This window comes from Oncorhynchus clarkii, chromosome 10 (assembly GCF_045791955.1).
Source record: "Oncorhynchus clarkii lewisi isolate Uvic-CL-2024 chromosome 10, UVic_Ocla_1.0, whole genome shotgun sequence".
NCBI lineage: Eukaryota > Metazoa > Chordata > Actinopteri > Salmoniformes > Salmonidae > Oncorhynchus > Oncorhynchus clarkii.
Window position 1 is genome coordinate 34,252,427 of NC_092156.1, and position 12,160 is coordinate 34,264,586.

General features: G+C 41.3%; 1 protein-coding gene across 1 annotated transcript; it reads right to left on the bottom strand.

The window, feature by feature from the left end:
* Nucleotides 1–371: 371 nt before the first annotated feature.
* LOC139419517 (uncharacterized) lies at nucleotides 372–8,500 on the bottom strand. Its single transcript, XM_071169477.1, has 3 exons — nucleotides 8,165–8,500; nucleotides 1,304–2,290; nucleotides 372–1,188 (listed from the first exon to the last, which is right to left on the bottom strand). Exons 2-3 carry the CDS (start codon nucleotides 2,279–2,281, stop codon nucleotides 1,177–1,179), a joined length of 990 nt encoding a protein of 329 aa, XP_071025578.1. The 5' UTR covers nucleotides 2,282–2,290; nucleotides 8,165–8,500; the 3' UTR covers nucleotides 372–1,176.
* Nucleotides 8,501–12,160: the final 3,660 nt, after the last annotated feature.

Here is a 12,160-nt window from a genome sequence, read left to right on the forward strand (position 1 = left end):
TGACGCGGTCGCCAGGTGTACGGTGTTTCCTCTGACACATTGGTGCGGCTGGCTTCAGGGTTAAGTGGGCATCGTGTCAAGAAGCAGTGCGGCTTGGTTGGGTTGTGTTTCGGAGGACGCTTGGCTCTCGACCTTCACCTCTCCCGATTCTGTACGGAAGGAGCAGCGATAAGACAAGACTGTTGGATACCATGAAATTGGGGAGAAAACGGGGTAAATTAACAAAAGTAATAATAAAGGATGAGCTCTAAATAATCATGGTTTGTTTTCTTGGAAATTTCTAGATGATGCTGTAGTGTATAGTATGTACTGAAAATAATGTGACACTTGTAAGTGTAAAGCATTTGTTGGAGATGTAAAGTAGAGTAATCTTTACTAGAAAATCTTTAATGCACACAGAATTGAAAACAAAGTTTAAAGTTATTTCTAGATAATACAATCAATAATATATATATAATTGTCATTGTAAAAAAGAAACATTAAAATACAAAGCATAAAAACATTAGATAAGAAATTATTAAGAAGCATGTGTTGTTTCACAGCATAAGCCAAAAGTTAAAGGTTTTATAGGCACCCAAATCTAGATAATTATGTTGAAATATTGGAACAGGCAGCCATCTCCAGTGAACAAGGTGCTGATACCCCCACTTATTCATGTTTCTGCCAAAAACAGCTTGTAAACAGGAAAACATTGGCATCCCTTTTAAGGAATATAAATGAAAGCCTAATCTCAACTACAGTAATACAAAAATGTATGCACTACAATGCATTTCAATCTAATTCCTGACATTTTAATTTAAACAACATCAAATGGCTAATTTCCTTGTTATATCTCATCTAATGTGTACCACTTCCTGGCAAATTAACCCATTGGTAAATAAGGAGTTGTAAGACCACCAAGAGCCACTGCAGGTCAGTCTTTCACATTGAGAGCTTAATTGCTAGACTGAATTATGAATGAAGCCCTTAGCTAAAGTGGTTTGTTTGTAGTCAGTCACTTAGGTCATCAAGATAAACACTGAACACTCAAAACAACCTCAGTGGAACTCTTATCAGGTGACCAATAATTTGTGGAGAAGCCTGCCCTAGTCCACGCCTGTGTAGCAAGTACTGAAGTAGATGCACAGTTTTTAAGATGTTCATTGTTGTCAGCTGTACATTTCCTTGGACAAGACATCAATGAGGCTTCTGAAATTATATGACAAACATGAGACAAGATTCATCATTTTTTGATACACAATTTGATCAGTTAAAGAAGGATTTGTCACATATCCAGAAAATGTTCAGGGTACTACAGACTCACCTTTTCTCTGTGACTCTTCTGGTGGATCTGCAATTCCTCTGGATCTGAAAACATCTTTTGGCAAAAGGGGCAGACAGACTCTGGGATGGTTCTCCAAAACCCTTGTCCTAGGTCAGGAGAGTCACTTAGCTTTACTTGGGCCTCTTGATGACTTTGTGTAGATTTTTTAAAGTCTGCATGCCATTCATCATCACCAGCTGACTTCCTATTGCTCTGATGGAGTGGTCCCGCTCCTCTGACACGCTTCATTCCAGCAACCCAAGATTTGGGATTAGAGAACTTTTGAGACAGCTGATCTGAACACACCACGTTATGGCGAACCTCTTCCCCCTGTGAGCTTAAAGCAGGCCTGGATCCGGGTGGACTGCTCAAGAGCAGCTGAAGCCGCTGAGGCTTATGGGATGCTTTGCTTGAGGAGGTCACACACTGGATGGAGCCGGAGTCAGGCCCAGGAAAGGGGAAAGCAGTATACTCGTCCTGCTTGTAAGCCGATGCTGAACCATCTCCCTGTATTGTCTGGTTCCCCCTCACAGAGCTGGGATGAGAGTTGGTGGATCCAGGTCCCCCTGTCACCCCACACCCTGACCTGGCCAACCCCGAGCTCCAGCTCTCCAGAGGCGGCACAGACAGCTGCTGGATGCAGTGGTGCAGAGAGGGATAATCTACATACCGAAACTTGGGAACTCTCTCCTTGGAAGTGACAGGGGTGTGTCCTCCAGAGGGTCTTCCCAGAGCCAGGGGAAAGCCCTCCAGCCAGCTGTCCAGGGGTGGCACGGTGAGCTGCTGGATGCACTGGTGTAGCGAAGGGAAGTCCACGTACTTGAATCTGGGCAATTTGAGGGGCACTTCAGAGAGGTCCTCTTTTTTAACCCTGATGGGAATGGTAGGCTGTTCCTCCTCTCTCACCCTACGGGTCTCTGTGTCTGGCTCAGTTTTGACCACCAAGGGCACTGTAGGGGGAAGTCTCCTGTCCTCCATGGCTGGCCTCTGAAAACACACCAAACACAGTTAAATATAACATTTTGGTTAACCCCCAATTGGTAAAACCAGGCTTCAAATATCGGAAACCATTTCCAAATATATCCAGTAATGTTATTGTGGCAATAATGGAGGTTGTTCTACTTTGCTTAAATGTACGTCCTGCTTTTCTGCCTAAGATGTGTCAATCAAATACATGTAAATTCACAGCTGTTTGTCTTTTTCCTCACTTAGAATTGCATGTCCTGTCCAGTTCCTCTCTGCTAAGCAACATATTATTAAGTATGCTGTCCTGACCTGACCACAATAATTAGTTTAGGGGTTTTCTCTTCTCAGAAATAGCCATAAGCAGCTGTATAGTACAGATATACACTGAGTGCACAAAACATTAAGGACACCTGCTCTTTCCATGACAGACTGACCAGGTGAATCCAGGTGAAAGCTATAATCCTTTATTGAACAGACGTCATCAGAGCACGCAACAAACAGTACAGTGTACTGCCTACACTCGGTTTGTTGTTTTTATGAAATAATTTAAATTAAATCGTTTTCAATAATAGCTCAAGTTTTTGTATTGCTACTGATTCGTGATGCGGTTGGGACCACAAGTTTGTGTCCCGGATTCCTGTTAAGTAGCAGTTAGCTGCTAGCCATCATGAAAATGGAGCAGTGCTAGCCCACAGGTGTTTTTATCCACCGCTGGGCATAAAGACTTAAGGTATGAGATTAAATTTCCACACAATCACAAGATGAAGATACGGTGGAACTAGAAACTGGACAGGGATTTGTCTCCCCTAAATGCACCACCATCAAGCATCTTAGGAAAGAGATTCTCTGGCTGTTAGCTCAGCTCGAGAAAAGGAACACCTGCTTTCTAAGTACACCGACCTTGCTGTAACCCAGGCAAACCAAATCTCAGTTTTAAATTCCTCCTATAGCAAAGCTGTTGATGAGTCGGCGGCGTTGATCTGTCCCAATCCAACGGACAGACGTTAGGCTCAACTCCATGGCCCATGGGAGACAGGACACTCGCAAGGCGTAGGAGATCGGGGAGGCAGTCTGGCCACCCGTCTGTCCAAGAAGATCCGATCCAGCTATCAAACAGCTTTGCCCCACTTCAGACGGACCTACGAGCCCCGGGAGTCAGCAGGTAATCCATCGGATTCTATCACTACCCCCATCATTGTGGGCAGCCCGATGGAGAGAGATTTTGGCCTGCCTATGGTCTGTGGACCGACCAAGGTCCACTGTTACCCAGGAGCCCATGTCCATGACATCAAATCTCTCCTGCCCACGGTTCTGGTCAACTACTCCAATATTGACACCATCGTCACTCACATAGGTTTTAAGAACCTTCGCTTTAGGCGATTTGAGGAACTGAGGGAGGACCACAATTTTTTTTAAAGACCCTCGTTAGCGCAGGGAAGATAATAGTTATCTCTGGCCCCCTCCTGTTCTCCCGGACGTTTCAACTGACTATTTGCCCTAAACGAGTACCTGAAGAAACTTGGCAACGACAGGAATGTCTCTTTTTGTGACCACTTTGATTTGCTGTGGGAGCAACCAGCACTTTTCAAAAGAGACGGGATTCACCCTAACCGCAGGGGTTCCATGGATTATTTCCAACAACATCGCAAACTGTTTTAAAGACTGACAGACAGGGTCTGGTAGTGCTCCCGTTCTTCCTGTCAGAATAAGCAACAGAGGACTTGGAAACCATATCAACTCCTATAGAAATTGCACTATGGTTATTGTAAATAACCTAATTTATATTCCCTTAACTCTACCTTCTAGTGAGTTTATACAAACTCCTACCCCCCCCCCCCCCATCAGGAAAGGGGTGGGGGGATAGCTTCTATTTTTACTCATGCTCTCAGCTGTAAGGACATTTCATTTCCACTTTGGGTCTTTTGAGCATCATGCTATACTGTTTCAATGTGCTGGTCATAACTCTGTATAGGTCACCAAAGCACTGCCCTAAGTTCTTTACTGATTTTTATTTATTGTCTATTTATTGTCTATTGTCCTTGAGAACTATGACAAAATCATTGTGTTGGGTGATTTTAATATTCATGTTGACAAAGAGACTGACTCCAAGGCCATTGCATTTCTGAATCTTTTGAGCTTTACTGGGCCCAACCATAACCACAACAATACTCTGGACCTGGTTATTACCAAGGAGCTTTCTATTGACATTCTCTATTGTTGATGATGCTTTATCTGATCACCACTGTGTATTTTGTACTACCTTGTTAACCATAGCACAGGGTAATACTGAACGCATTATTAACTTCTTGACACACCCATCCCTTTAGCGGGATCATTTTCATCAACACCCGCTGAATTGCAGCGCGCCAAATTCAAATTAAATGACTAAAAATATTTAATTTTCATGAAATCACAAGTGCAATATAGCAAAACACAGCTTAGCTTGTTGTTAATCCACCTGGCATGTCAGATTTCAATACAGCTTTTCGGCGAAAGCATAACAAGCGTTTATGTAGGAACATCTCTCTCAGTAGACAAATATTACAAACACTAGCAGCCAAGTAGATTGGTCACGAAAGTCAGAAAAGCAATAGATTAAATCGCTTACCTTTGATGATCTTCGGATGTTTGCACTCACAAGACTCCCAGTTACACAATAAATGTTCCTTTTGTTCCATAAAGATTATTTTTATATCCAAAATACCTCCATTTGTTTGGCGCGTTATGTTCAGAAATCCACAGGCTCGAGCGGTCACGACATCGCAGACGAAAATTCCAAATAGTATCCGTAATGTCCATAGAAACATGTCAAACGTTTTTTATAATCAATCCTCAGGTTGTTTTTAAAATATATAATCGATAATATATCAACCCGGGACTGTTGCTTTTTCAATAGGAGAGGGAGAGACAATGGCTGACCCACTCTGTTGCGCAAGCAAAACTCTGCGAACACCCAGCTAGCTATCCACTGACGCAATGTTATCTTTCTCGCTCAAAATAAAAGCCTGAAACTATGTCTAAAGACTGTTGACACCTTGAGGAAGCCATAGGAAAAGGAATCTGGTTGATATCCCTTTAAATGGAGGGAAGGCATCCAATGGAATAGAGAGCTTTCAGGAAAAACAGCACTTCCTGGTTTGATTTTCCTCAGGTTTTCGCCTGCAATATCAGTTTTGTTATACTAACAGACTATATTTTGACAGTTTTGGAACCTTTAGAGTGTTTTCTATCCTAATCTGACAATTATATGCATATTCTAGTTTCTGGGCCTGAGAAGTCGGCAGTTTCAAATGGTACGTTTTTTTTACCCCAAAACGAAAAATCCTGCCCCCTCAAGAAATGCTATCTTACCACTGAAGATCTTACCTCCACAGATTCCATTGAGTGTATGTATGAGCAATACTCCATCATCTATTCTGCCTTCCTCTTTTGATAATTTAGTAGATCACATTAATAGAAAATTAAGGGCAACCATTGATTCTACAGCTCCAGTAAAGTTGAAAAAGGCCACATTCAAACGGAGAGCCCCTGGGATGAGTGAGGAAACTAATAGATTAAAGGGAAATTGCAGAATAGCAGAAGTGAAGGAAATCAAAGTTGCAGGTCTATTATGGTATTCTGAGAGAGCAATAAAGCAATTAGAAATACCAGACGGGCTCATTTTTCTAACTTTATCCCTAATAATCAGAATAATTTGAGTGTGCTCTTCTCGAACATTGATGGCCTGATAAATCCTACCCCTGCAAACTTATGTGAACTTTCTTCCATATGTAAATGTGATGAGTTTGCGGCATATTTCAGAGATAAGATAACAAACATTAGGCTGGGTATCAGTCAAGCAAGACCTAATGAGAAGTTTGACCTGTGCCCTAGCCTACCACGCAAAGGCTCTATGGATTTATTTTCCCTGGTTGAAACAGACATGCTCAGAAAAGTGATATCACAACTTAAACCTTCTACCTGCCTGCTCGATCCTATCCCCACCACCTTCTTTTGAAACAGTTTTCAATTGCATATCTGAAGAAATGCAAGCTATTGTTAATCACTCCCTGTTCACAGGCACTTTCCCCACTGCACTAAAACCTGCTATGGTGAAACCCCTTCTGAAGAAAAGTGCAGAACGACAGATTTTTACCTTGTCGGCTCGGGGATTCGATCTTGCAACCTTTCAGTTACTCGTACAACGCTCTAACCACTAGGCTACCTGCCGCTGTGTTCCATGTCTGAAATGTGCTGTATAAATAAAGCTTCATTTGATATCACTTCAATCAGTGTAGATGAAGGGGAGGAGACAGGTTAAATAATGATTTCTAGGCCTTGAGACAATTGAGACAAGGAGTGTGTATGTGTGCCATTCAGAGGGTGAATATCAATATTAGGAAGGTGTCCTTAATGTTTTGTACAATCAGTGTACAGTAAGTTGACCAGTGTGACCAATATAGGTTCATTTATGTTCCTTTAACTCTACCTTCTAGTGAGTTCATACAAACTGTCATCTCCTACCATTCTGATAGATTGGAGACTGTCAGAAAACGTGGTTGTAACATTAAAAATGTGATTGTTATTCCGTTGGTTACCTCTATGTAGATCACTAGAGAAATCACTAGTAAAACCTTTCTCGTGAATGACCTCATTACTGAGCGCAATGTTGATTGTAATGTCACTGAAACATGGCTGTCTTCAGACTGTAGTGCCACTTTTATGTGTGTGCCAATCAGAGGGTGAATATCAATATTAGGTAGGTGTCCTTAATGTTTTGTACAATCAGTGTACAGTAAGTTGGCCAGTGTGACCAATATAGGTTGACCAGATGCTGACAATAAGGGTCAAACTGGGTCCAGTTGAAGATGCTGTGTGCTGCTCCTCCAACCCCAGGGAGATACATGGCTTTGCAGGTATGAAGTTAGGAGGAAAGTAGGTCAGAGGCAGACTGATCACACTGCCAGGGGGCCAAAACAAAATATCTGTCACACAGCAGCACAATCTATTGGCCTTGCAACAAATGCCAAGCTTGAGCCACAATACTTTTATACAAACCTCACCCTGCTCACTGCAATAAGTATGGCTAGATTCAAGGGAAGACATGGAAGGTTAGACGGAGAAGCTAAACTTGACTACTACATCAAATGTATGCACGCATGACTTTCTAAATGTCATACACATTTAGCATTTTGATTCACAATATATTTTTTATTTTGTTTCTTTAAAATTTGTTGCCATCGTCATTGGAGACAGTGAAATAACAGCAATAGGAGGAATCCCAATATAATCTTATATATGCGTGATAACCTACTTATTTTTTTATATTTTTTTACTGTACCATCCTGGCACAGTGAAACACAGAAAGATTTGCTCTGGAACGGTGACGAGGGGCGGGGGGAACGCCGTGTTCCATATACACTCGCAAGAGGATTTGGGTCATGCACGGTGGCCTACATTTGGAGGATTTGTTGTCTTCGTTTTTCCCTCCCCACATATATTTGGGCTGGCCCCGCCCTCGTGGGCTCAACAGCACAAAAGTAACTGGACTACAGCAAAATCCATATTTGAAACAAAAAGGACCCTTACGTTTTGATAATTTCCATATCCATTTTATGACATTTATCCTAGATTCGTAGTAGAAATACAATGACATGTCGCAATAACTGTGGAGGCAAACGGTTGCATTATTTCCATATGGATCACAGTGTTTCACTTGTAAATTCATAAATATGCATTTAAAAGCGGGGTCAGGACTGTGTAATTCATACCGACTATGTCCAATGGGCTATAACGCGAGTTCTAGAGGGCGACTGGCGCATATACACATCAAAACATAGTAAATTGACAAATGTATAATCATTAGCAGTACAATAAAATGTGTCTATGCCATGCGTTTCTTTATCCAAGTTTTACCTTTCGTTATAGGTCTTCCTGGAAATCCGTGAAACGCGTAATGAATCTGATTCTTGGTGATGCTGTGTCCTGCATTGTGTGCAATGAAATAGTGTTGTTACAAGATGCAAATCAACCAGTAGCCTAATTGCTCAGACGTTTCGGTTTTGCCGCAAATCGAATAGAAAAATTACCCAGGCTGGATGGCTGACTCTTTGAGTGTGATTGAAGACACCTGCTACTGGTTAGTTTCAGATTTAAAAAAATAGCTTCGATGTTCGAAGTTCGATGTCAATGACAGCTCACCAGTAACAGTTATTAAATGATGTATCTCTAAAAGCCTGTAGCGCTACTGCTACCTTGACTGATAGACTCTCAAACCAATCAGATTTAGTACAGTCAAACCACGCCCACAGAATCCTTATCTAAATAAAACAATGCAGACCAATGTTCAAATTAGTTATAGTTTAATAGGCGGAGCCTTCGCGCTCAAAATACAGTTCAGATAGTGTCCTCTCCATTGGGATGGGCAATATCACGCATTCACTCATATATAATCCTACATGGCAGATTATATATTACAGAAGGCAGATAACCAAAATTGCTTTTAGGTGTTTTATTTATTAGTAAGTATTTATGTGCATAGAATTTGCCTTATACTCACACCAATGTAATTACTCATGTATTACCTTGAAGACACATTTTGAATAATGATATACCCATTTATTCTTTAAGAATATACACTTAATGGGTTTGGACTACAACTGCCTAATTGCCCTATAATAAGACAAGGAAAATAGGTGATATTGTCTTTTTTTTGTTGTCAGTTGAGTCAATGTATAGCTTCAAAATATGTAAATAGGCTTAATGTTCATAATCTCATGGATTGTCAGTCCTTGCATCCATTGGCCCAGTCTTTGATTTTGAGAGTGGTTACATTTCTCCAGCCCCATCCCTCAGCTTTTTACTAAATCAAGTGGTGGGGCTGCTGTTTGGCTGAAATACAAACTCAGGATTGTAGCCTTAAGAAATCATTGAAAAGTGAAAGATTAAAGTTACATACATGGGATGCTTTAGTGAATTTCAGAATGTCTGGAATAGAAAAGGCAGAAATAAAACAATTCAATAAACATTCGCAGCCAGTCATCCAAAACATAGCCCTATGCAGTCGTTAAATTCCTGTAGAAGGTGGCTGCTTAGTGTGCATCCTAAATAAGCATACTCCAATTTCACTGGATGGTATAGTTCCTAGCTCTTAGTGTTCTGTAGCTCTATCCCACTGTGCAGTCATGATATAGGGCTCTATCCCACCGTGCAGTCATGACATAGGGCTCTATCCCACTGTGCAGTCATGACATAGGGCTCTATCCCACTGTGCAGTCATGACATAGGGCTCTATCCCACTGTGCAGTCATGACATAGGGCTCTATCCCACTGTGCAGTCATGACATAGGGCTCTATCCCACTGTGCAGTCATGACATAGGGCTCTATCCCACTGTGCAGTCATGACATAGGGCTCTATCCCACTGTGCAGTCATGATATAGGGCTCTATCCCACCGTGCAGTCATGACATAGGGCTCTATCCCACTGTGCAGTCATGACATAGGGCTCTATCCCACTGTGCAGTCATGACATAGGGCTCTATCCCACTGTGCAGTCATGACATAGGGCTCTATCCCACTGTGCAGTCATGATATAGGGCTCTATCCCACTGTGCAGTCATGACATAGGGCTCTATCCCACTGTGCAGTCATGACATAGGGCTCTATCCCACTGTGCAGTCATGACATAGGGCTCTATCCCACTGTGCAGTCATGACATAGGGCTCTATCCCACTGTGCAGTCATGACATAGGGCTCTATCCCACTGTGCAGTCATGACATAGGGCTCTATCCCACTGTGCAGTCATGACATAGGTCTTCCCTCCCAGGACCATCATTTCAACCTCTACGCCTTTTGATAAAACTATATGTACTCCTTGGAGTTGTATATTGTTTGTGCTTTCATAATGTTTCTTTATATGACTTTTCTTAAACCAGCCAGGAATTGGAAATTCAGCAAAAATGATGGATGTTTATTGCAGAGAATACAGAATGAGATCATCGCTGATCATGACAACGTATTATACCTTTACTATGTGTAGTCATTCACAATACTATGAACATTCAATTAAACGTTAAGATTTTCTCTAAATCCTGAAACCATCAACCAAGGGGATCAAGGTCAAGGATTTCTGTCCATGTTCATATGTGCAGTTGGTAATGAGGTCATGTTATGTGTTGTATGTAAAAGTGTTGTATGTAAAAACCGAAGTACATTTAGACAAAAAACATCACTAAAACCATTATTTATTTACACAAGCACACATAAGACCACACATCAAGATGTACAATTCAGTCATCATAATGCCAAACTAAACATTGCTTTTTGGGTTTAATAGACAAAGTCTAAATATGTTAGACCAAACACATGTAGCTCATTGTTTGAATAAGTTCATTCCTAATAGGAACCATGTACAGGACAAGATGGTGTTTACTTTTTGCCTGACGACCCATCTTGAATTTAATTCCACTGCTCTATTGAACGCTACCTACATTTAGTATGAATCTGCTATCATAGAAGTTGTTTGTGTTACGTCAAAACGAGGGGCGTCGTAACAAAACAAATTCATCAGCGATTGGATTGTCTCTAACAAATCTAACCAGTCAGAGTATCAAAGTTGATATCGTCATCATGTAGGCCGGCTCTGGCCCAACCCATCGTTTAATCACAAACCCATCGGTTTTGAGATCAATCAGAACAGTCAGAATGTGTTCGCATTCCAGAAGTTGTCGAGGAGGGAGGCAAGTCCTGACTCATCATGGAGAAGAAACGTTAGTGGGCATAACATGTGGCCGGAGCGATGTAGATGGGTAGCCATATACCGTGGTTTATGCACATTGTAAGCAGTCCCCTATCACTCAAAGGTGTAGAATATGTAGAAATCAAAAAGAGTGCTGGCATTATTTTCCCCCAACATTTTACGTGACTTAATAAGTGTAATATTTGAACCAATTCATAGAGCAGAAAAGAGCTTGAGTGAAAGGCAACATGCTGTTGACCAGACCCTATAAGAATTGAGTTTGTAGTTGATTGGCTTTATATAGCACTTATCTAGCAACTGAGGTACTCAAAGCAAGGGAGAAACTCACATCATCCACCACCAACCCACCTGGGTGAAGCACTAGAACCATTTTGTGCACTAGAACACTCATCACACATCAGCTGGAAAGGTGAGGTTTGATTTGTGCCAATTAGGGGAATGATTAGGTGGCCATGATGGAATGGGGCCTACTCGTACAATAAGTGTCATGGGATTCTTTAATGACCAATGAGTCAGGATACCCATTTAACATCCCATCTGAAAGACAGCACCCTACACAGGGCAATGTCCCCTTCACTGGCCTTGGGCATTGGGATTTCTGTTAGACCAAAGTGCCCCTACTGGCCCTCCAACGTCACTACCAGCAGCATTTAATCACCCATCCAAGGACCAACCAAAACAGACCCTGTTTAGCGTCAGAGGTAAGCCAGCAGTGGAATGCAGGGTGGTATGCTGCTGGTATGCGTATGTAACCTGAAAAGTTTACAATTTGGTCAAATTCTTTTCATCTAAATGTTTCCCATTGGAACATTTATTCAACCCATTGCTCAGTTTATTTCTTTGTTGTAAGAAAATGCATATTGTTAAAACAAATTTACAGTTAAAAAATATATATATACTGCCTATACATGTGAATTTTATTGAATAAGAAAATAAATACAGTAATAACATGAATGAAGCATGATTTTAAAGAGAGGGGCATAGAAACAGTTTTATCTCTATGGAGATAAATGTATGAGTGAACGTTTTTACTAATCATCTGTTTACGTGAAGCTTCATTTTGGGAACAGTGATTTTGCAATACATTTATTTGATTTGAAAATGATTCAATTAATGTTCCAGCTGGCAAATGTTTGAAAAAATATAAATGAA